Raw genomic sequence first — 26,778 nt, 5'->3', positions numbered from 1 at the left:
AGAATGGCTCGATTTGAAGACGATCTTCCGACCCGGTATGGAGGCGGTGGCTCCCCAGCGGGTCAAGGCAGAGGTGCAAGCCGGCCGCCAGGCCCCTCGGGCGGACCGAGAGTGTATAAGCAAACAATGGCTCAAAGAGCCCGGACAATGGCCATATACAACCCGATACCAGTCAAACAGAACTGCCTCACAGTCAACAGATCCCTGTTCATCTTTAGCGAAGATAATATAATTCGGAAATATGCGAAGAAAATAACAGAGTGGCCATATCCTTTACGCAAATCGCGGGCACTTGTAAGAATTCAAAACAGTCTAATATGTAGGCTACAATATTAGTATTCTGTCATATCAGTTAAATCTGGGTTATCCATCGCTTTGTTTGACAATACTTGTTAAGCCTAGTTTATTTGACACTAGTTCAGGTCGCAAAGGTCGCTTAAGTTGAAACAGATGGTTCGATTTTCATAATCACGCTATTGTGTTAAAAATGTGTCTGGTTTATCAGGAATAAAAAAAACAAACACTTTGGATCTAAATAGCGTGCAATATGCTGGGTGTTGTCTCACTGATGGAGCAAACATTATCAGGGGCATGGCTTTCTCTGACAGGAAATACCCCTGACAGATGTCTGAAATTGCCTTTTAAGAAAAATTGCGATTCATATTTGAAAACAGAGTTCCAAATAATTTAAATATTTAAATATAAAACGAGTGACGTTGAAATTTACCATTTAGAGTTTTTTAGGGTTTTTGCCGTTTTTCACATCAAGACACTGCGGTATTGATTCTTTTCAGTGAGGCAACGAGCCTCTCTGTCGCTCATAGCAACCAAAACAGCTCTTACATTAGGCCGTCTAAACTGCTGTGCAGTCTCTGGAGACTTGCTGTTGGGAATACCAGTCACAAGTAACTGAGATTTTAAATATCCAATTCAAGTTGTCCTTTAACGTTGATGCCCTATCGTTTTAGGGTTCAGTTTTCAGTGCTGTTCATGAAGCGCTGTCCAAGGTGCTGAAATGTCAACGCTTTTGAACTCGTTCAGGGTAGCGCTGAAGTGAGGGAGACCAATGGATTAATAATGATCGCTGCAACTGTCCAGTTTTACCACATTTATTTTTGACAAGCTTTGTAAAATACCACTTATGTCTTAAAGAATTGATTTAAACATTCATCTTGATCATAGGCTAAATATTAAATTAAAATCTTAAATCTAAATGTTAAATCTGTGAAGCTTTTTGTAGCAGCTTGCATGGAAAGAGCAATATAGGCTGACAAAAAGAAGTAGGGTACAACGGGGCTAAAGGCACTTTTGAATTTATTTTCTCCCAAAACACTGAACAGCAACACAAACTACCACAGTTCTTTCCTTAACACTTGTTCATATACTGATCCATGATATCATTGTGTGCAATCTCAAAAGTTGGGGTAATTGGATGTAAGAATCAGCTATTTTTAAAATGTTGCAAATGTATTTAGCGAATGAGAATCCCTGAAATTATCACATTTATTTTGAGGCAAAATACTTGTTTTTACTTGTCAAGTGTATTTCAATAACTGACCTATAAGTGGAAGGATAGTACTTGGGGTTAAACCCCCCCTGTTGCAGGAGCTAAAGGCTCCCTTAAAATACATTGTTTTTCTTTAGTGGGGCAAATAGATTTGTTATTAAAAAAAAATTCAAGGTGGGGCTCACATGGACTGATCCGATCACAATGCAGATTAATTTGTTTATAGAATATTTGAGATGTATGAAATGCCAAATATGACTGAAATTAACAGAAACTTGTTAACCCATTTCTGAAGTGTTTATTTTGAATAATCATTATCTTCATTTGTTACTTAAAAAAAGCATCTTGCAGCCTAATTTTTACTATTGTCCCTACAAATGCGGGGTAAAGGTCCCCTCGCCACCTTTAAAAATAATAATAATAATTTTAATCAAAACAACCATCAGTGATTATTTATTTTCACACAAAATGTTTCTCTGTCATTATTCAAAAAATAATTTTTTCAATCTTGATACACTTTGTGACCAGAAAAAAACTAAAAAGTAAATTTGTCTTAAGGTGTGCCTTTAGCCCTGTTTTACACAATTTTTTGCCAGCAGTCTTAGGGGCCATTTACACTGAATAAACTGTTTATCAGTTGCTTCTAATTCATATAAACATAACGTGGACTGACGTCTTTGTAAGATCGTAAGATCACTTACTATAGTTATTTACAGTACTTTCACTTAATAATAAAAAAGGTGATAGTGGAGATAGAGGTTTGGTTTGTTCAAAGGAATCAGAGTGTCTCTTGTCCAAATGTCTTGTAGTGAAGTTGTATTTGGCCTTACATATAAGTAATACCGCTGTTCTGTGTTTTTATACTGTTCTTTCTTGATTTCTACACTATCTTCTCATTGCATGATGATGTTTTTGCTGTGAATTAATTCAAACTATTTTTATCCCATGGATTCTTTCCTTGACGTTATTACTCCATTTGAGTACCTGATTCTTGCCACCATCATAGCAAACTGTATTGTACTGGGCTTAGAACAGCATTTACCAGCTTTAGACAAGACACCCATGTCAAAGCGACTGGTGAGTTGGAATTTTCTTCATAAAATCACTGGACTTGTACTTGTATTTGTGCTTTGTGCAGGACCCTCAGTGTTTACTAGCCTGTTGTGCAGCATTATCTTCCATAATTTTTCATGCCTTTATTGCACACTTGTTATTTCCCATCATGGTATTGAATACGTGCTTCACTTACGGGTGGCAGTTTTAGATGTTCTCGTATTAGAAAGCTATAATTGCTTTGAATATTCACTCTGAGAAATACAATACAGCTGAATATGTAGTAATTGCTCCCTGTTCTCCAACTTTAATTTGTTTCATTTTACTGTAATTGTGCTGCTTTGTCATTCTGTGAAAGAACAACAATTTAATGAAAGTTTTAACTGACACAATGCATAACCACGTGCCAAAGAGATTTATGTTTGCCTTTACACTCAATTTTCTTTGTTTACTTGCATCATGTGTCTTATTTTGTATTACTAACATCTCATATTGCTCTTCTTTCATGACAGGATGACACAGAACCCTACTTCATCGGAATATTTTGTTTCGAGGCTGGGATCAAGATCATCGCTCTAGGCTTTGCTTTTCATAAAGGCTCCTACCTCCACAACGGGTGGAATGTTATGGATTTTGTTGTAGTGTTGACAGGGTAAGTCCTGATATTAATCATATTGTTACTTAATTGTGCGATGACATGGTTATATCAGTTAACATTGTATGATCAAGGTAAACAAGGTTTTTATCCAAATTTAAAGCATTTTACCAAAGCAAAATAGTAATTTGGAGGTGTAATGAGGTGGAGAGGGAGTTCTGCAAGAGGAATGGAAAGCCAGTTGAAGTAGGAATTCCAGTTTTGAAACTTGTGCGGAAATCTTCAACTCTGATTTCACCGAAATGCAGGTGTGTGATGTCACTCAAACATGTCAGCACCCATGGAGATTTACAAAGTTAATGATAAACATTCACGTTTATGAAATTATATCGATCAATGAGTCAAATTTCCTACATTACATGATATTAAAGATTGTGTAACAAACGTTTGCAGAGACAGTTGTTCAAAACATGAAACATGAAAATTTTACTTGCTTTTGATAATCATACAACTGTAGAACAAATGCTGGGGTTGCAGCATTGTTTATCAATAGGGTTGCTAGGAGACGTGTCTGGTTTCAGTTGAGCACCTGCTCAGCTAATGGGAGCGTAGCAGCTTTGTTTCACGTCAGCTTCCATCTGGCAATGGAATGCCTTTAGGGTTGGAGATTGGAGATATCAAGTAGGAATATCCCACATCTTTAATGTAAATCAGCAAAACTCCAGCAAAAGCATACAGAGTGAATATTCCGATCCTTATTCATGGGCATTACATGTGTTGATGGTTGTTTTTGTCAGCATTTTATCTGCTTGAACATGTTACTGCAGGAACTATTGTTGTTTGTGTTTCTGGTATGGATTTACAAGATTGGATGATTTTGTGAGGGGCAACAAATAGTTTGTTAAAGAGGTGAATAATCAAGACCAGGCCTTATCGAGGAGAGGTTAGATTTGACCGACATATACCCGTAAAGCAAAAAGTCACACATCGTTTTGCTTATATGTGCCAGTTAGGGGTGTGTTTATCTGAAATACTTATTATACTTCAATAATCAAATTCAAATAATGTGATGGCTATCTCTGTGAACTGTTGTTCAGAAATCACAGAAAAAATTGTGCAAAATAAATTTAGACTTTGTGATGAGAATTTCTATCTTTCCAAGTAGTATTACTTGATTTATTACAGACACAGCTCAGAAAACAATGCAGAATATACAGTTCTCCTTGTGGACCTAGTTTATATGCCTTTAAGTGCTGGCAGACTCCCAGACATTGCGTAGCAGCCAGCCAATGAGGTGAGTTCTGCCAGTGCTTGCCATTTTTGTGTGCAATATAAATCAGATAGTCAGTGAACAGACTATGGCCATTCTGTGGGCATGCTGCAGAGCATTAGATATTAAAAAGAGTGATAGGAACTTGCAAGGTAGCTTATAAAGCTTTGGTATTTGTTTTCTTGATTGATGGGACCACAAAGGATCTTTTTTGTGTTGAAGTAATAAGAGTGGATGTCATATATGGATAAAGTGAGATAGCAGAAGTGGCTTCACTGGTTGACAAGCCTAGGGGATCTGCGCTCATCCCGGGGGAGTGAGCCGTGATGGGCATGGTGATATGGTGGAGCTGGCCCCTGTATGGTTACTGGCACCACAAGGGAGTGTCCTGCTTTTCGCTATCTAATGGCAGGGAGATTTATTTTGTCCAACCACAAAGGCTTGCATCAGCCCTTCACCTCCCTGCAATAAACCGATTTAATGGAGGTAGTTCTGTTTCTGTAGCGGAAAAGGCTGTGCATGAAACTGGAGGACATAGAGCCATCTTTTTTCACCTGGAGATCTGAGGCAGCCTGTGGAGTTTGTTTATAACAGACTGTAAAGGGATTCATGGAAAGGAAGCGCGAACTGACTTGACAATATAAATAATAGTTTAATGAAGAACTTAAACGAAAAGACAAACACAAAAGGTGTCAGACAGTTGCCCGTTAATCTCTCTCTCTGTCCCGCTGCAGTCTCCAGTCGGCCTTTATCCCTCTCTGAGGCTTGATTAGCCTAATTAGGGGCTGGGTGTGTAGCATCATGACCCGGCCCCACCCTCTGCCCTGTCACACAGACATAAAGTAGTCACATTATAACAGTGTGATTTTTGCAGCAGACAGTTAGATCCCTTTATTTACAAGTATGTAATATATTTGGTCCTTTTTATAGATATAAAAGTATACATTCATCCTGTTCACCTATCTCCTTTATATTTTATTGGTGATAAATCAGATGATTTGTTAATCTCTGTCACCTTCAGTGTATAGGCTAGCCCATCGCTCGGCATCATAATGTTCCTGACAGGAAATGGATGTGCTTCATTAAACTGGGGCAGGATGGTATGATATGATAATGATTATAATCATAGCATATAATAAAATGGTGCAGTCTGCACGTGAACAGCTTGGTTGTAAGATTAGTCAAGAATGACTTATTGATCCATATTTTCAACCTCCTGACTGTCGTTCAATGACCAGAGTGTAATTAGTAAATGGAAATGGTCTTAGTTTCTCAACTGCATTTTGAATGATATAATGGAGACCTCATCAGCACAGTCTGCACGTGAACAGTCCTTGTGTGTGTGCATCGTCATTGACTGTACTAAAGAGTATCAGAAATTATTCTGATTGCGCAAGCTTCGAACGCATTATTATTTGCTCCAGTGGCATAGCCAAAGGTGTGCCAGTGTGTGCAACTGCCACCCAAAACGTAAGCTAGCACACCTAAATGAAATGACAGGATTTTTAATGATTAATTATAGTATGTAGGGGTGTAAAATGCATCATTACATCATTATTACTTCAATGCATCAATTACAAAATTTAATAATCAACTATAATGACTATAATAATACACAATGTGTTACAGAGGCTCTCTCAGATTACCCGCACACTCTCGCAACAGTGTGTGTGACTGAAGATAACAAGCGCACACTTCAAATTAAGAAAGTTTATGCTACTGAGTTTGGATTTATGGATCAGTATTCATAATTGCATATGTCAATACAAAGCAAAATAAGTTATTTGTTGTTCTTTTCTTCCCCAATTACAATATATTAAGCATATTTTGGAATATTTGGAGAATACGCTTGAAAATGTATGCTACACTGTCCTGCGGTTTTACTGCATTATATTGGTTCAAATATTTCCCTGATTGTGCAAAATCAGAGGTCTACAACTGTCTGTTTGCATCATGTCAGACATGGTATTAGCGTTTAATTATATTGGCTTCATAATTAACATAACAAAATTATTTTACATTTTTTTATTACGAACCAAACCTCCCTGTACTCCATAAATAAAAATAAATGTTAAAAAAAGATTTTGAATCTTCTTTCAGTTGTGCATTCTTAAGTTTAACAATACTGATTTATTTAGTTTAGATTAATTACGTTTTTAAATCAATGAATGTGACTAAAACCTGGTGTATTTTGTCATTTTTTCTGTATTGCGCAATAGGTCTGTACAATATGTCAAAAATATTTGATCAATAAACACCTTAAAAAAATATTGCGAGATCCGATTACATCGTCAACCCCACTGCAAGGGTCAGTGAATAGTTTTGCTTGATTGATTTAGCTTTAAAAATTGTATTCATTTATTGAAACTATTGAAAACATGATCAAAAGACATTTCTAAATTAAAATGCACTTTAAACGAAAAAGCAATTCAAATAACGAGGTGATCAGAAAACGTATATCTTATAACCACGTCCCCAAACCAAGTCTCCAATGGCCCCATTTGCCATCACGCAAGTATCCATTAACAACAACAAATGGAAAATTACTAATAGACTTCAAATTATGAACTAAAGGGTTAGAGCAAATCAGTATGTTTCTTCAAGCGTCAACAGCATTTCTTGTCATGTGTCACTCAAAAACATCTTACAAGTTGCCTGCCTGTTGTGGGTAGATGAGCAAAATTACCCAGGCATTAAAGACCTGCTTTTGGACGAGATGCTTTTGAACTGGATTCAGCCTTGTCCCATTTTGCGGGTGGCGGATGCTAGTTTCACACCCTGGACTACTGTTTAATTTATTTGGGGACTTCCCAGATCCATGGTTTTGCCATTTACAGATTGTCGCAATTGGCATCAGGATATTTGTCTCCAATGGCCCATTTACCATCACACAAGTATCCATCAACGGCAACAGATGGAAAATTACTTATAGGCTTCAAATCATGAACAGAAGACAATTATATATTTAAAGATAGATAAAGATAATAATAATAATCATAATAAATAAGTGTTCTTATCAAATTTGTGTTTGTATTGCATTTTGGTAATACAGTTAAAGCTGCCTAAAGAAAAGAAAATCTAACAAATTTTAGGTTCAAGTTTAACATGTCCTGTATTATTTTATGCTTTTGACTTCGTTAAAGTTTTTTATTTTGTTTTGATACATTAACAGGCCTACCTACTGCTTTTTTTTAAAAAAAAAAAGTCATTTAAACATAACACAAAGCTTAAAAGAAATTGTAGCCAAAAAGAAATTGATGCAGTGGTTGTTAATGGTCATTTTACTATATTTCACTTAAATATGCTTCAGTTCTTGCACACCCATTTTTCGCTTGGCACACCCAAAGTTTTGTTTCTGGCTACGGCATGATTCACTTGTGGTCAAAAGAATGTACTTTATAAGGCAACGTGGTGTACCTGGGCCATAACTCCAGTGCTGATGGCATTACAAAAAAGCAAAATGAAATATTTATTTATTTAAATAATAGTTTAATATTGAACTGATGCAAATAATGTCCAGTTTCTCTCTTAACCTTGGCTTGACTGAAAGGGGCAAAATTAGTAACCATGAAGTCTCGAGCCATGATGTTTTCCATATTGCAGTACTTTCTCCCAACCTAGATTAATATGCAGAGGCAGCTCTGTTACATGTTTGGAAATCTAAAATTGTTATTTCCTATTGACACACTAAAGCAGAAGATATACTGTAAAATATCTGTCTTAAATGTTTTTGTGAAACATATGTGACTATGAATTTTGCACAGTACTGTAGATACTATATATATATATATATATATATATATATATATATATATATATATATATATATATATATATGTTATTTTTATGTACAGTATAACAAAATAAAACTTGGTAGAAAAAATCTTTATATTATGTAAAAATAATAATAATCTTCACCTCTATTATCCAGTTTCATAGCTCTTATATGGCCCCAGTAATATGTTTGGACTTGCTAATAAGAGAATATATCTGACTTCCTAGGTTCACATCCCGATCAATATTGCATTGAACCAAACAGTGAGAGAATGTCTGAGCTATACCACTCCTCTTTATGGCTGTGTGTTCAAGTAGCAGGCTCATCTATCCCTCTCTGTGTTGTCCAGACTGTTTTAGTGGGTGAGGGGCATGGTGATGGCCTGCTGTTGATGCTGCGATAAACCTCATGGCTGCTGGGGTTCTCTGCTCAGATCAGTCACTCTTAATGAGCTGCCTGCATTCCCTGGAGGATGATTATGTTCACAGATTTGTGTTTCTGTGGACCCCTATAGAAAAGGGACCTAAGGAGGGCTTTATATATTATGTAGAGGAAATGTCCTTGTATTTGCCTGACTTCAGATCATTTGTTAGGTCATTTAGGAAACTTTGTGTGGTGTGAGGCTAAATAGCTGAGATATTATATCAATACATACATAGTAGATCTTCCCTTAAGATATATGATGCCTGCAATGCATCCAATAATGCATTACAAGAATGCATGCACTCATATTCTTCTAAATCTGTTTCCAATAATTCTGATATTTATGCCCTCTGTTTGTTCTTGAATACCTATAGCTCTGTTTCTTAAGATGTATTTCTTTTGTAATGAACCTTTAATAGACAAATGAAATGACAATGTACATGTCATGCACCTTGTGTTACATAACATCATGGATTTTTACATAGGCACAAAGTGAATCCTAGTACTTAGCTATGGTGTCTTTAAAAAATGCAAGATGCAGAGACAGGTGATTTTTAATTTAAAAGCATCTTTTATGAAAGGTTTTCTTCATATTGGATTAATTTAGTTTTTCTTCTTTATCTGTTTAGTGGTAACACTTTACAATAAGGTAATTTAGGTAACATAATTTATTTATATTGATTATTTTTTATTTATTATTAATTGTTGTTTCATGTTAACTATTGAAAAATGAAAATTCTAGCACATTTTTTTTACTCACCCACATTTCAAACCTGTATCACATTCTTTCTTCTGTTGAATGGCAAAGGGAGATGTTGGACAGATTGACAGCCAGTCACCATTCACTTTCTTTGTATGGAAGAAAGATGCATTGAAAGTGAAAATTCAAAAATTCAAAAATGAATTTCTCTCTTCTGCAAAGCACAAACAAAGATTTTTAAAGAATATTTCAGCTCTGTAGGTCACAACGCAAGAGAATGTATTACTCACAATATTATTGTAAAGTGTTTCCGATTAATCAAAGGTAATCTGAGAGAACGTGAATGTACTTGTACTTGAGGGGTAAGGCAGTGTTATGTTCGCCTGCAGATGGGAATATTCCTTTTATTGTAGCTGTGTCATTCTTTTATCTAGATCTTATACTGAGAGTAGTCCAGCTTCCCTGGTATGTCTAAATGTCACTTGTGGTAAAGATGCTGGATAGATATTGATTGTCTTCACTGTATTGAATAATAACCTACATGGTCTCTATTCTAGTTTCCTGTTAAAGAAATAGATTTTGCAGTGGTTGCACCTATTAAGGCAATATCCTGATTCCTCCTTTCTCAATTCTCAGATATCTGGAAGTAGATTGTGTTCCTGTGGCTGCTGCAGAAGACCCTTACATGTCAATACTAGTGTGTTCCTGTGAGTGGCTCAAGTAATTTGCTTGAAGGGAGACTTTTCTAGACATTCTGAGTATCGTAATCATCTAGGTTATGTGAAAAGTAAATCTGGTTCCCTGAGTGGGAACGAGACGCTGCGTAATCACATTGGGACACACCCTGAGTGTTATGTAGTATGAAGCCCCTGGAGAGCTACGTCACAGGCTCCATAAAAACGCTCACTTTGGCGCCATCAAGTCAGATTTTCTGCAGGCAGGCACAAGCCTATACAGCTGCTAGAGAGTATGGCCAGCTTATGCGGCATCTCGTTCCCACTCAGGGAACCAGGGTTACATTTCACTTAACCAAAATGTTCCCTTTTGTTGGAACTCTAGCTTCATAATCATATTGGCAACAATATACATTCACGCCATGCGAACAGTAGCTGCCAACTGTCTATGCCGGTGTGGCAAGCATATAGCGGCGCACAAACAAGCTAAAGCATCTGAATAAAACAGAAATGTATGAGTTTACTCCTGGGCCTTAAATGATGCCAATGCTACTAGCAGGGCCATTTTAAGTGACTGATGCCAAGTGCTTAAACGGAGCACCCGAGAGCGCCTCTAAAACAACAGATAATTCCCATAAGGGAACACACGGATGGGTCGAAAAGGTCTAAGCTTGTGTACCCCATGCATAAAACGAGAGACAAGAGAATGTCTACTGACAGAGACTCCACTGATAAGCACATGCTCAGTCGCTGTAGTGGCAACATAGATTTTATGCTTTGCCAGGGCAACCCCGGCCCAAAACCCTCATGCAAAAAAATCCAGCACTGTACCGACAGGGCAGTGAACTGGATTTTCACCTTGCGCTGCACATCAAGAAGCAAAAATACACCTCTTGAACATATAAAGCTTCCTAGTTAATGGAGCTGTAGCATTCAGAATGTGGTATCAACCACAGTAGGGGATAACCCATCATTCAAAAGAGTGCCCAGATGCCCAGCAGTGCTGGGTAAACCAGCAAGTAGGAAAACCAGAAGGGACAGTGTGACGTCTCACTTGAAGCAAACAGATCCACTTTCGCTCTGACAAACTTCACCAGATTTGTTCCATAACATACATGGTTATCATGGGTTCCAATGGTGCATATTCAGTTACAGAGTCATACTGTTCATGTTCCCAGAACTCAGTTGGTAGGTTATCGATTGCTAGAAAATTTCTTTTTGGATATAATCTGAGCTTTCACATACAATTTTACATCGAAATCAGTTTTATAACTAGGGTTTCTAGTCTAGTTGTTCGTTGATGGTGCCCCCTATGGAGTTGGTGCCTTATGCAGACTGCATATTTTTTAATTAAATCAAAATTTAATCCAATAACGATTTATCGTTCTGGCACAAATAACATGTAGTAAAATACGGATGTGGGTAGTAACACACTACATTTACTCCTTTACATTTACTTGAGTAACTTTTGGGGAAAAATTTTACTTTTAGAGTAGGTTTAAATGTGGGTACTTCTTACTCTCACTCAAGTAAATTGCTGGCAGGTCATCTGCCCATAGTTCTCTCTCTCTTTCAAACTGCTGTCTCTGGTCGCCTTTATCCCACGCTTGCCACATCTGGCTGATTGAGGTCCGGTAGCGCATCATTCCGACAGCATTTCCATTAATATTAATACTAATAATAATGTTAAATGTGTATTATGAAATGGAATATAGGGGAGTTAACGTCTAGTATGCCATTTGGGAAAGTAACAAGTTACTCACTACTCTTTTAATTGGATACTTTCTCTTAATCAAGTAATTATTCAAGTTAGAACTTTTACTTCTACTTAAGTAATAATTTTTTCAAGTAATTGTACTTTTACTTGAGGACAGTTTTTGGGTTCTCTACCCACCTCTGGTAATATATCACAATACTTCAGTTATATCCCCACCTATAACATACTGTGAAATCTACTCTCCTACTGTTCACACCTTTTCTTCATCTCTCATGATATTCAATATGCTCAAGTTTGTCTTAAGGTAGGGCAGAAACAGCAGCTTCAGTTTGTGTGCATGCAGTCCTGCAGCGTGTTATATTATTAAACAGATCTTTATCACATTAATTCAACAGCTGTGAACAATACAATCTTTTGTTCTGTGGGGTTTTCCTGTGAAAAGCCTTTGAGAGATGTTGTAGAGGCTTACAGACATGCAGCATGGCCTCCTGTTGAGGCACATCACTGAGACACAGAGGGGGCTTCAGTTTGACAAGTGTCAGTGTGATATGAGTGTGAGCAGGGTGTTGGGTTTGATTGAGGGATTTAGATTAACACCGTCTAATTAGCATACTTCTTTCTCTCTCACTCTGGCTCGCTCACGCACTTTCTTTCTGTAGCATCTGTACTGCTACTAGCGTCTCAAAAAGGTGTCTCTTTATTTTCACAGATATATTCTCAACCATAGGAATGAAGGCAGTTTTTACTATTGTAGGAACTATGAGTTCATGTTTATCTAAACAAAACCTGGCACTGAGGTGGCCTCTGTGATAAAATAATAAAGGAAAATAGTTTTTTGTTTTATTTAATGTATTTCAAGACACTGTGGAATTGCAGAGCATACTGCTGGATTTGTGTGGTTTATAAGGACCCTGTTTTTACATTCACAAGCCTTAAGTACACATAACACTGTAGGAATTCTTGGTTCATTTTGAGTTTGACTTCAGAAAATGAATGATTGCAGTTCAGTTGGCTTCTCATTCTCTTCAAAGAACTGGCTGGTAGGAGTCATTAGTTCAGGAGGTAGAGCTTTGTGTTTTGTGGTTTAAAAGAACCAACTCATAAAGGCCTCTGCACACTTCTTATTAAATCGATGAATGGGTGTGACGTCATTTAGAACAAAATCTGGCCAAATCGAAGGCGTATTTGAGTTCGTTTTGGTGGTTTGTAACAGATCGCAAGGGAGAATATTCAGGAAAACTTTTGCATAAGGCACCAACTCCGTAGGAGGCACCATCACCGAACTGTCCACTGAAAACCAAACTAGAAACCCTAGTCATAAAACTGATTTCTATGTAAAATTGGATGTGAAAGCTCAGATTATATCCCAAAATAAAAATTTTAGCAATCAATAACCTACCAACTGAGTTCTGGGAACACGAACAGTAAGACTCTGTAAACGAACATGTGCCATTGGAATCCATGATAAGAAAACTGTGTATGTCCACATTAGCTAAATAGAAAAAAAAAGAAAAAAGTCAAATTAAAAAAATGAAACAGTTCACTAACAGATGTGTAAAAATATAATTCTATTTATGGTGCCTAAGGTGACTAATTATGTTATTTTCAATTCATTTTGTAAGATTGTTTATGTGAAAAAGAGTTTTTCCATGGTCTTGAATCAAAATACACTAAGCATAAAGAATAAAGAACACTTAATCAATCTATACATCCCAAGAAACCTCTGGCTGAGAGGTTATAATGGTCAGTCAGAACTCACTCTTTCAGCAATTCTTATTGGAATATCTGTTTGGAAAGACCCTACAGCATTGTGGTCCCTTCAAAGTGCCCGATGAAGGCATGATCAGTACCAGTTAGAATGCAGCCATGTGTGCTGAACAGATCTAGAGGGAGGGTATGTTCTCATTCTAGAAAGCATTTAGTTAGACACGGTTCCTCAACCTCTATGTGATGTCATGGGTCCAAGGAGCCAATCACCTTTTAGATACAGACATCACCTGTCAATCTACTCTAGAATGCGCATGCACATTAGCTATATAAATGGTAGTGTATATGTCTATGGCAGAAATAGTAAGAGAAGGATGGTAGTATGTCATTCCGAACTCGGCCTTTGATCCAGCTTATGGGGGTTTTGAGTAACAGATACTACAAAATGTGAATCACTTTGCAATAGGGATGTTCCGATTGGTCGGCCACCAATCAGTATCAGCCGATATTCACGTCCTTAGACTGGATCGGTAATTTTGCTGATCACATAAACCGGTCGCTCATGCCGCAAAATACGCGCAGCTGCTTTAAGACTTCAGCAGCACTGTCATGGCATCACAGACTCGGAGTGTTGGGAACTGAGGCGTACTGGGTCTAAAAAGTGGGGCCCACCAAAAGCAGCCAACAACACACCACACCGGCTCATTGATTTCATTTTATGGTCAAATTCAAATTTTTGTGTTTAAAAATATGCGTGATATGTGGTGGACTTTCTGGTGCCCCCCTTGGGAGTTGGTGCCCTATGCAGACTGTGTAGTCTGCTTATAGGGAGCGGTGGTAATGGTTATTTAATCCCAACAGTGAGCAGTGACCTAGTCAAATATTTGAATGCAGCCCTGTCTCATTAAGGCATCCATCAAACAAATGCAAAAAATATCTCCAAGCTTGTCCATTTAGATCAGGCCTCTTCAGTCTCTTTTATGGTTCTATTTCGAAGTCTATTTTATCACAATCTGTCCTGAGTCACATGGGTCTCTAAAAGAGGGATTGTCTGTTTACACACAGACATGTAAACTATTTGCTTTGTGTATAGCCAGAAGAGTAATTTCACCTTTGTGGATCAGCTCTTCTCTATAGGTTAATAAGCAAATACACAGATATACAAATCTGAAAAGATTATGAATCCTATTCTTCTTTGTTTTTGGTTGGATGGCCTGGCTGTCAAATCTAATTTTAGAATAAGCAGGATAAATAATTTACTGTCTTTTATCCCATATTTATTGGTCATTAGGACCCCACTTACAAGCACAAATAGCCATCAAGGAAGTGGCTTTTAATTGGAGTTACAATTTATTGGCTGCTCACTATCGAATAAAATGTTTTTACTGAAATGAGACTCAGAAACAGGTCATCATATTTCATTGTTACACCACATAACAGACCCGTTATTCTTTTTCTTTCTTTTTTTTTTTTAAGTTGCACATTGCTGTTGTTTCACTTTTAATTTTTTATGGAAAAGCAAAACCTGTTGACCAATAAATATTTATGGGAACAGGATTCTTCCACTCAAGGTAAGCTTTAATAAACAAATTTAGTGGGCTTTTCAGCAGAATAATCTTTAGATTCAGTACAGTCTCTTTCAGACCAGTAGCTCTCTCCCTCTCTTGTTGATGGCATGGTCCATTTTATACTGCTCTCCCCAAGCTTACTGCAATTGGAAACAGGTGTTAGTCATTGTCTGGCACAGGTATGCACCCTTACCGCTTTCTCTATCTCTCCGGATGAACGCTCGACCACACCCCCACCACCACACTCACCCTGCTTCTCTTTTATAACACCTTTGAACTGCTACCACTCTCTTTGATTCTCATTCGCTGCATAATCACATACTTGTGTGTAAAACCTGTGAGCAAATGCAAAAATCAAGATTCCTCAATATATTTGCTCTCAGATTTATTCTATATTAAGGGTTATATTAACAAAAAACTGAAACCACATGTATGCAAAAATCACAGACTCTTATTTGTCTTAGAACCATGCAGTGTGTTAAGCTAAAACATTTATTTATGTACATTACAGGATGTTATCATTAGTAAGTCTCATTTATATCAGGATGACAAAAATTTTATGCATCACACAGTACCTTGATTTGAAGTTCTGCATAAAAAAAAAAACAGCTGATCACATGTAGTCTAGGTCTGGGGTTTTCAAAATGGGGTCTATGGAAATTTAGAGAGAGAGAGAGAGAGAGAGAGAGAGAGAGAGAGAGAGAGAGAGAGAAAAGATTTTACGAAATGCATTTCAAAATGTAATATCTTACAGATTAATAAAGATACATTTTTAAATGTTTCAGTTTTAATTACAGTTTCATTATGTTTTTTTAAGACTTTATGGTTATCTTGATTATTTTATGGCAACCATAATGAAGTATGCTATACAAATGAAATTGAAAAAGTCTCTCTTCTGGTCTATAAATCTAACATTAATAGTGGGTAGAAAAATTATATGCTGTCAATTAAATTCAAAGTAAATATTTTCCAGAAAACATTTTTATTTAGTTTTGTTTGATATCAGTACAATGACAAAATGAAAGCCTATTATTTAATTTTGCAATAATATCCTGCTTCTGTTTTTTCACACAGTTGAAATGGGTGTTGTTTATACATGAAAATATCATGAAATACCATGAAGCTGCCTTTATATTTTAAGAAGAGAATCCTTCACAAGACATTCATCATGTTTGAGGGTCCTTGGCTTGAGAAGGATTGAAAACCCCTGGTCAAGACCGAAATAAATGGTTCCAGCTGGTTTTTAGAATGTCACACTTGGCATAACTCTAAGATCTTGCTGCATGTGAGCGTAAGGGTATGTTTTCAGATAAATGAATGGCTGTCCAAGTGAGGTTGGGCGTAAAGTCCTAATATAAAAATTGCTAATTACTAAATGTAATCCAGATTCATCAACATTAGAATAAGACCAAACAAACCTGTTGTGAATACAGTGGTAATTTTGTACATGAGATCCGTTGTCTCTTCCGCTTTTCCCACAACATCCAATTCATTCCAATCCCTTATCATCCATCCATATGTCTGCATGTTCATGCACGTCACAGCCCAGTAGCAGCTGTTTGCAGGAAGTCAAGTTGATGAGAGGAAGTGATGATGCTTTAATGCTATTAGCTGGCCGTGTTGAGAGAGAAACTAATTAGTCACTGAACATAAGAAGTGACAAGGAGCGCAGTCTACATTGATTACCTTATTTTGTTACTATGTTTTCCCTGGACATTCATTTCTCTGGTTAACTGACAGCTCTGGGAGCAGAATAGAAAACAATAGCTTTGGTGGACTTTTGAAATGGCTTTCTGGCCATGGTTTAGTTTTTATTAACTTACTGTTACTTACTGTGGTTTATCTTTATTTTGCTAGGTCATTATGGTCTGGGCGTAAATGTAACCATCTGAATGAAACGATTCACTTAAATGAATCATTCTTCCAATGCTTCATAAGACAGAGAGTGGACATTTTAGATGAGCACGTTTTTATAACTACATGTGCAATATAATACAATAAAAAATGTTTTGCAATTTATCATTTTGTTTCTGTATTTAGTGTTTATATTTTCTCATGCTATTTGTTACTGTCACACAAGTGTTTGAAGTTAATAGAGCTAATGTACAGGTTCTTTAGAGTAAGTATGGAAGCTTTGGTGCACTTCTAAAAGGACATACTGTACATAGATGACAAATCAAAGACCTCCAAAAAGGGGAAATCTTGTGCCTTCTCTATGGATAATTCGATAACCATGAATATGTGTTAAATGCTCATACATGTCAAACTGCTGAAAAGATGCCCTGAAATCATGATTAGATTTCTGTTGTGCTGAGTGCTGCTCACAAAGAGTGGTTGTTATCTATAACATGAATCACATGATGCATTGTGTCTGGCACTGCTCACATTATCGCATATAAAGCATTGATCTGTGGTTATTGTCTAAAGAGTTTGAATGCACTCACATTACGCAGACCTCGCAAATGATTGCTGGAGTCTTTTTAAAGGTGAAAAATGCTCTTGATAGATTACAGCAAAAATGGGCTTTTATTTTGTACCTTTTTAGAACCCCCTGTTGATTAAAATGGTATGTTTCTTGAAGATAAGTTACCTTAGACAAACATTGTTTACATAAATCATTCAGAATTTTTCTTGATAACTACATTATATTTGTGTTCACCACATCTAATATTTATATGTCCAAGTAAGCTAAGAGAAAAGCACTGAGCTCTTTGATTGATTTCTCCTTTTAAAGTGGCCACCAAGGTCCTGTGACCTATTTGCTGTCACAAGTTCTTAATGTTTTATATTTTTCTGGTACTCCAGATGCTCTCTTTTATGGCTGACATTGGTTGTCAAGGAAACCAGTGATTCTTTACTACGATGTAAGTTCTGTTTATCTGCATGAATAACCAAACCAGCTCACTAGGTTTTCATCATAACCTAGTGAGCTGCACCGCTGGTAGCTACCATCTAAGACAGCCTCTTCACCATCTTGGAACCTCTTAAGTGAATGCCCTATATTGACAGCAACTCTGTGCACCACACAAATAGTGTTCCACACTGGGGACTTGACTCACAATTGATTTCAATAGAGATTGTCATTAGCATGTTACTAAGCTAAGAGTGTGATAACTTGTTTTTTCTCTATGTAAATTTCAGACATGTCGTAGATACGACGGATGACTCCCAGTGGGCTGGTGCGCTGTGTGCAACATGCACGCAGCCGGTGACTTCTAGATTGGGCCCCAGCTGGGTTGGCACATCAACTGCCTAAAGTGTCTGGCTGTATTTCTAAGCCCTGCTCAGATTTCTGTCGTTGATCCACGGCAAGCACGTGTTGATTCGCTCAGACAACACAGCGACAGTAGCGTATATAAATCGCCAGGGCGGCGTTCACTCTTGTCACATGTTGCATCTCGCATGCCATCTCCTCCTTTGGAGTAAGCAGTGGCTGAGGTGGCTGAGGTTGCTGCACGCCACTAATAGACCCGCTGTGGTGCAACCTAAACACCACAGTGGACGTGCTGTCATTATAAAACACACTTAAAAACAACAAGTGTTGTAACCAAAGTGCTGTACAATTTTTTACAAACATTAATAACAGAATTAAATAGAACATACATTTTTTTAAAAAGAACAAATTAATAAAACATTATAACACCTACACAAAAAACTGTTATAATTCTCAACCAACATTATAGGCTAAAGAGAAAAAAATTTGTCTTCAATCTAGATTTAAATATAGGCAATGAGGAAGTGCATTCCACAACCACAAGCGCCCGATCACCTTTGGTTTTCAAACGGGATCGTCATGACAGGTAATGCTCAGCGGAGAGTGGAGACTGATTTGGGCTCGGTTCGGCACAGCACAGGTAGATCTGTTTGCCTCCCAAGATTCTACCCACGCGCTTGTACACAGCTGGCCCCGGGGTCTGCGCAAATACGCATTTCCCCCAGTGAGCCTACTTGCACAAGTCCTGTGCAAAGTCAGGGAGGATGAGGAACAAGTCATTCTCGTGGCCCCCTACTGCCCCAACTTGGTTCTCGGATCTCACGCTCCTCGTAACAGCACCTCCCTGGCAAATTAGGACCTTCTTTCTCAGGGACGGTGCACCCTCTGGCATCTGCGGCCAGACCTCTGGAACCTCCACGTCTGGCCCTTGGACGAGATGCAGAGGATCTAAACGGCACGATCACTCAAGCCAGAGCTTCCTCTATCAGGCACTTTTTACCTAAAGTGGCACTTATTCACAAATTGGTGTTCTTCCCTATCCGAAGACCCACAGAGGTGAGCAGTCGGGTCAGTGCTCTATTTCCTGCAGGATAGGCTGGAGGGGCGGCAGTCCCTGAAAGTTTATGTAGCCGCCATAGTGGCTCACCACAATGCAGTGGACAGTAAGTTGTTTTGGAAGCACAACCTGATCATCAGGTTCCTTAGAGGCGCCTGGAGACTGAACCCTCTTAGGCCATGCCTGTTCCCCTCATGGGGTCTCACCATTGTCCTCTCAGGCCTTCGGGGAGCCCTGTTTGAGCCGCTACAATCAGGTCAACTAAAGCCCCTCTCCTTGAAGACGGCCCTCCTGATCGTGCTCACTTCCATCAAGAGGGTTGGGGACCTGCAAGCATTCTCTGTCAGTGGCACTTGCCTGGAGTTTGGTCCGGCAGACTCTCATGTCATCCTGAGACCCCGACCAGGCTACGTGCCCAAGGTTCCTATGACCCCTTTCAGGGATCAGGTAGTGAACCCGCAAGCGCTGCCCCAGGAGGAGGCAGACCCAGCCTTAGCGTTGCTGTGTCCGGTGCATGCTTGGCGCACCTATTTGGATTGCACGCAGAGCTTTATCACTCTGAGCAGCTCTTTGTTTGCCTAGGTGGACAGCGGAAAGGGAACGCTGTCTCCAAACAGAGGTTTGCCCACTGGATCGTGGATGCTATTGCGTTGGCCTACCAGACCCAGGCCGTGCCTGCCCCCTTGCAGGTTCGAGCACACTCTACAAGGAGTGTGGCATTCTCGTGGGCACTGACCAATGGCACCTCTCTAGCAGATATCTGCAGAGCGGCGGGTTGGGCAACACCCAATACCTTCACAAGATTTTACAATCTCCGGGTTGAGCCGGTCTCGTCCCGTGTTTTGACAGGTCCGAACGCGTACAGTTCAGTAATACGGTACAGCTGCCGGGTGTATCACTTGCACATAGCGCCTTTCTCCTCTCCTAAGGTGAAGATGTAAGTTCTACTCCCCCAGTCAAGTCCACAAGTCACGGACCCTGGGTGTCCTTTCTCCCTAGCCCTCTGGCTCTGAATTCAACGGTGGAAATTCGCAGCTAGACCCATCGCAGGCACCGACTTGCCTGAACTGGAACAGGTGCTCCACAGGTTCTGATTATTGCAGTATCTCCTGTGATGTATTTTCTGCAGTACGGTCCCGCATCTCCCTTGGGCAGAACTCCCTCCTTCCCCTGGTCGCTGGTAGGACCTACCACTGCGCCACTTCCATATGTGGCTGGTAAGCTCATGTGACGTATTTGCCACATTTTAACCTCCCCTGCTGGGCAGGATGTGGTCTCCGCGGTGTCTTTTACCCCTGAAAGAATAGGATTGGAAAAGATCGCCTTCCCCGATGCATGTTATAGCGTTATATGGCCACAGCCACATCTAACACTCAATGGAGAGAAAACATTGTGCGAGAAAAGGCAGCAGCTGGTGCGACCTGCTCCCATGCTAGTTACAGTATGTCGCTTCCCTCCCTCAGGGATGTGGGAAACTATATAATGTCTTTTGGGGTGTTAGGAAGGTCACGTGCAGACTGATGCACCTGCTATTTTCGCATGCAGCAGCTTGCTTGCACCTGCATCAGCAGTCCATGTAACACTACGTCGAGTGAGTGACAGAAGGGGAATGTCTCGGTTACTGACATAACCTCCATTCCCTTATGGAGGGAACAAGACGTAGTGTCCCTCCATAAGGCTCCTCAAAACCTGTCTGAACCGATGCACACTTCCCTCCTTTTATAACCATATGTCTGGGGGAGGGGCATGCAAATTCTGTTTTTCTCAAAGGTAGAGGTAAACTAGGCTCTCAAGAGAGACCCCTACATCGACACAACATCTCGTTCCCTCCATCAGCAAACGGAGGTTACGACAGTAACCGAGACGATTTAGTCACCACTGCATTTTCCATAATGATTCCAATTATCTCTTCCCTATCTAATTTGGCTCACAAGAATTGATAGCTCTAGTATATATGTGGCAGATTATCAGGTTATGTTATCAGGCGAATTAAACCTCAGAGAAGGATAAAGGCCAACTGCGGAGGATGGTGCAGGAGAGAGATATCGTTTATGGACATGTCCATCAGTGTGTGTGTTTGTCTTTTGTTTAAGTTAAATCAATAAAATATTATTTATGTCATCAAGCTGGTTCTCACCTCATCCTTTCCATTGAACTGCTTTATAATATATTAATAGATCTGCTCAATGGGTTAAGAAGAGCCATTACTTGGGGGTTATGGAATCCATTCACATGTGCCATATGTTTGTACAATTGTTGTGATGTTGAGAGGGCTGTTTGAATAGCTTTCCCTGGCCACTAAGAGAAAGAAATTGAGAGAGCGGCATCAGAGATAGAAAGCAGAGTGATGCTCTTTACACTTGCATGTACAGATGAAACTCAGATCATTGTAATCAAATTATCAAATGAAAAGTGTACTTTTCTGTTATTCGAATCATTGCATGCACAATTTTCATCTTTGCGAGCATCTCTTTTGTTTATCTGCAATCCTCCCACATGCAGTTTACTTCATTATCTGTGTAAGAAGGCAATAATACCTCCCTGCTACACACTTCATATAACAGCTCAATGAAAAACATACGTCTGGTCTATTTTGCTATCAAAAATTGTCAAAATTATTTTTTAATTCTACAGCCCATACATACAAATTCATCTGTTTGCATGGATTGCAGGGAAGTAGCTGTTATGACTTGAGAGCAAATGCATTATTTATTCTCTAAAACCTGATGAATTATACGTAAAGCATGCATGGTGCTCACCACCTTCTTTGTTAACCTCTGGTAATGATTGGGACTTTCTTACTGTTCCCGTGTCAGTCATCAATCTGACAGCATTCAGGAAGTTCTAATGAATGTCTTTGATCTTGTCTGTCTTCGGTCTCTAACGACAGCACTTCCCCTGATTTTGAATGGTTTGGCTTAGGCAAACCATGAGTGGCTGCATCACAGGCTTCTACAAGCTGGAATAATAGTCTGCCACTCAAAGTTCAGTCAAGAATAATGAGTCAAGTCAAATAAAATCATTTTTATTTGTATAGTGCTTTTCACAACACACATCGTTTCAAATCAGCTTTACAGAAAATCATGTTTTAACAGAAAATTAAACTGTAATATCTATAAATTCTTAAAGTCACTGTTGTGTAGTTTGATTAAATAGTATTGAAAATTGTGTTAAAAAATAAGTAATTAAATAATTATGTTATAATTGTATTTAAAACCCCAGTGAGCAAGCTGAAGGTGACTGTGGCAAGGAACACAAAACTCCATAAAATGTTGGTTAATGGAGAAAAAAACCTGTAGGAGCCAGTTCCCTCTGGCTAAACAGAGTGAAACTAATTCCAAAATATGTTATTTATGTGCAGTGCAAGTCATGGTTTAAAATGATTAGGCTAAGTAAGTATTAAGGGCCAGTGTTTAAACTAATTTTAGATTTTGTATGAACTGTAAGATTAATGACTAATGTCCTTGAAGTCCATCCTGGATTAACTGCAGAAGTTCACATAGATGCATTGTCCTTTGTTAGTTGGCTGATGAAGGCTTTTGTTGGCAATTAATTTATAGTCTATGTGTAACGGTGTTCAAATGACTGTTAAATTCATGCTAAGACTGGGACATCTCGCCATTGGTTGTTGCAGCAGCATATTTGCATGTATTTGCATAGTTTACATAGTGGAGTGGCGCTACGTGATCCACAGCAGAGCCTGATATCTCTCTCTGTTGGTAAGTTGCTCTGATGATTGCTCTGTTATTAAAATGAATTATGTTCATCTGCAGACACCGGTTCGACGTTTAAGTCACACAAGAATGTATCTGATTAATCTGTGATCATTCTGATCCTGTCAGTTGGGTCAAATATGTAATATTTGCAGAGATAAATCCAAGATGTGTGTAATTAACTTATTTGTGAACTGAAAGTGTGTTTATTTCATTTTAAAGATGACTGAGCAACTTTGAACCACTGTATTTACCAGCCTTTGGTTGTTTGTCCCAGGTATGTGTTTTATGAAGTGTATACATGTTCTGTATTAAGAAATTCCAAATTTAATCGAAATGGAGTTAACGAGCACATGTGGATTGCTCGCACTTGCTGTGCTCATGACTGTGTCATTACAGTCGCAGGGTTGTATCTTCTTTTCTATTTTCTCTTTTATAGAAATATTGCATATAAAATGATGGTCATTCACTGTGTTTTGATGCCTTGTATTAGAATATGTTTCTATATTGCTATAACAGTAATGAGGGAATAAAAGACGCAAATTTTTGTATTTTATTTTTAAAGACTTTGAACTTCTGAACGCTATATGATCACTATCAAAATGTGAAGCTGTGAGATGAGCAGAGCCTCATATCTCTCGCTGTTGATGACTGAGCAACCACTGTATTTACCAGCATTTGGTTGTTTGTCCCAGGACCAATAAAAGAGGAAGCCTTGAGTGACCATCCACCTGCTCTCGTAGTGAATTCTTACACACAGACCCAGTCACATTGGTGCCGTGACCCGGATGGGAGTGAGGTTTAGGGGGGTGAGTGTAACGGGAGCCAGCTGATAGATAGCTGTGCAGTAAAACCTCACTCTCCTGACCTCAAGAGGTGCACTAGCGACTGACGCTAGGGAGTACTCCGGCATGGGAGTCTCCTTGTTAGAGCACCCGCCTCCCATGCCGGAGACCTAGGTTCGAGTCCCTTACGGAGCGGGTAGAACAAGAGCATCACATATGTATTCCATTTTAAGAGTGTAGTCCAAGGTGATGCAGGCAGAGATCAATGAGGTGCATCGCAGTTCAAACGGCAGGTAATTTCGGTAAAGTTCGGTGAGGTCCATCCTATGTCCAAGTTTCAGGCGGTGGCATATGAAGTGTCCCTTGTCTTACAGTTGGAGATGGCATCAGTTCATCCTCTGAAGTCCATTGTAATAGACTGAAATGATGCCTGGCTGGCACTGACTGCAGCTAGTCATCATCACTCATTGACACGCAACAGTGGAGTCCAACACAAAGCACGAACGGTGCTGGATCTGGCCGGTTCTGGTAACCTCTGGATATGAGTCCCGAGGTTGAGACAGGGAAACAAATAGAATAATATTAGTGTAGATGCCATTCAATGTATTGCAGAGTTATAGATTATGATACATTTTTCTGGTTCCTGCAGACCTAACTAAAGTAGCCTAATTGTGAGTTGATGGATAAATTAGGTGTATGCCTGGCTGAATAGATGAGTCTTTTGGCTAGATTTAAACTGAGTGTGTCTGGGTCCCGAAATGTGTTATCGAGAATATTCCATTGTTTAGGAGCCATATAAGATAAGGATCTACCCCTTTTGTGGATTTGGATATTCTTTAAACTATTAACAGGCCAGAATGTTGTGAATATAGCATGGTAGAAGGTCACTTAAGTGCTGTGGAGCTAGACCATTTAAATTGTTGTACGTAGTTAACTAAATTTTAAAATGTATTCAAAAATGTAACAGGTAGCCAATTCAACAACTATAAAATGGGGCAAATATGATCATATTTATTTTAGTCTGCAATCTGGCTGCTGCATTTTTAACCAATTGAAGTTTATTTATTGCACTTGCAGGACATCCTCCCAGTAATGCATTATAATAATCTAGTCTTGAGGTCATGAACGCATGAAGTAGTTTTCGGCATTAGCAACAGAGCATTTGTTTCACAGAGCAGAGTGTCATAACTTAGCAATATTTCTGAGGTGGAAGTATGCTGTCAAATTATATTTTAGTGGCTTATTTTTAGAGGTTTTTGGTCCAATAATTAGTACCTCTGTTTTGTCAGAATTGAGTAGAAGGAAATTTCGGTCCATCCAATCTATGATTTAATCTGCTAATTTGACGAATTGTGAAATTTCATCGGGTTTCGAAGAAATTTAAGTTGGGTATTGGCAGAACAGTGGAAACTTATTCCACGATTCCTGACAATATTTTCCAGGGGAAGCATGTATAAGGAAAAAAGCAGAGGCCCTAAAACTGATCCCTGTGGCACTCCATACTTAACTTTTGTTTGATTTGACAATTCCTCTGTGGCAGTGAGGGCATGGTCAAGCACCCGTCTGGAGAGAGAAAGCAGTAAGGGCACTTGCACCTGAGCTAAATTATGTATTATAACCTGTCTCTAATTCCAGTGAGCATGGAGAGAGCGGCATATAAACGGCATTGTGCTCTGTCTCTCCCTTGTCTGGCGGTGGTGTGGCCGTTTATATGCCACTCTCCCCATGCTCACTGGAATTAGAGACAGGTTTTAGACATAATTTAGCTCAGGTGCAAGCGCCCTTACCTCTTTCTCTCTCTGGACAGGCGCTTGACCACACCCTCGCTGCCACATCCTCATTTACACAGACAAAGTGGTAGCGGTCTGCAAAATAGGACCTAAACCATGCTGATGCAAGTCCACAAATGTCAACATAATGAGTGGCTTCTCAGCTGTGACTTTTACCTCTCCACTCTCCCATTTGTAAATGCTGCCTTTAATAGATACTGTTAATGTTGTCTAGAATGATGTTGGCACAGTCGGCCAAGTCTAGAGAAGCCAAGCCATTACCCTGGGAGAATTGTGTCTGAAAGCTGAAGGCTGTATTTGGAAGAAGGATGTATCAAGACATGACCAAATCCAGTCTGAGTGCATAGATACAGGCTTTGATGCCTGTGATATCCAACTATGAAGTTGGTTGAAGGAATACAAATACAATTTGAAGGAGTAGTTCATGACTCAAGTTCTGCAGATAAATATGCATTGTAGTTACTAAATATTTGTTTAGTTTTCTCTAAAGCTCACATGAATTTGTTTTAGACCGATGCCTTGGAAATGTCTGAAACCAGTTTCCGCACAAGGTATTTTCATTCACAAAACATTGTCTGTGAAGTCATTGCCTGACTGGGAAGTGATGCAACAAGGCAGTTGCCTTAGCTTGCCATCATTCAATATCTTCTAGCAGTGTTGTACATTTACATTTATGCATTTGGCAGACACTTTTATCCAATGCGACTTACAGTACATTTATAACAGGGACAATCCACCCAGAGCAACCTGGAGTTAAGTGACTTGCTCAAAGACACAATGGTGGTGGCTGAGGGGTTCGAACCAGCAACCTTCTGATTAACAGTTATGTGCTTTAGCCCACTACACCACCACCACAACAACCAATGGAATATTGTGGCGTGACTGCTGGTGTAAAGACTGCTATATGCATCAAATGTATCAGCAATAAACCTCTTGCCTGCATAGCTTGTTGCTTTTTTACATTCCCCATGTGTTGGGAGATGAGCACTGGAGTGTGACTGTTGATCTCTTCAGCTCCATTAAGTGGCTAATATCCCAGCACATGCTCGTAGAGAGCTGATGTATGTTTTTACACCTGCTGGTGCAGATGTTGCTTACTTGAGGTGTTTGTAAGTTTGCATGTGATTGCTGTTTAAGGGAATTGATAATGCTGTTTATGCTGAATTAATCGGCAAATATTGTAATTTCTGTGCCACTAGCGTCACCAAACAAAATTGCAAAAGTAATGAG

The 26,778-nt window shown here is 39.0% G+C and overlaps 1 protein-coding gene across 1 annotated transcript in view; it reads left to right on the top strand.

The window, feature by feature from the left end:
- Positions 1 to 26,778, top strand: part of LOC127638703 (probable voltage-dependent N-type calcium channel subunit alpha-1B) — a 165,665-nt gene continuing 138,887 nt past the window's right edge. The window contains exons 1-3 of the mRNA XM_052120348.1: positions 1 to 266; positions 2,479 to 2,584; positions 3,073 to 3,212. Coding sequence (XP_051976308.1) covers positions 4 to 266; positions 2,479 to 2,584; positions 3,073 to 3,212 — 509 coding nt within the window. The 5' untranslated portion in view covers positions 1 to 3. The remainder of the gene's footprint in view (positions 267 to 2,478; positions 2,585 to 3,072; positions 3,213 to 26,778) is intronic.

Source organism: Xyrauchen texanus, chromosome 4, assembly GCF_025860055.1.
Source record: "Xyrauchen texanus isolate HMW12.3.18 chromosome 4, RBS_HiC_50CHRs, whole genome shotgun sequence".
Taxonomy (NCBI): Eukaryota; Metazoa; Chordata; class Actinopteri; order Cypriniformes; family Catostomidae; genus Xyrauchen; species Xyrauchen texanus.
The sequence above is the reverse complement of the archived record's forward strand: the minus strand, read 5'-3'. Positions and strand labels throughout refer to the sequence as shown.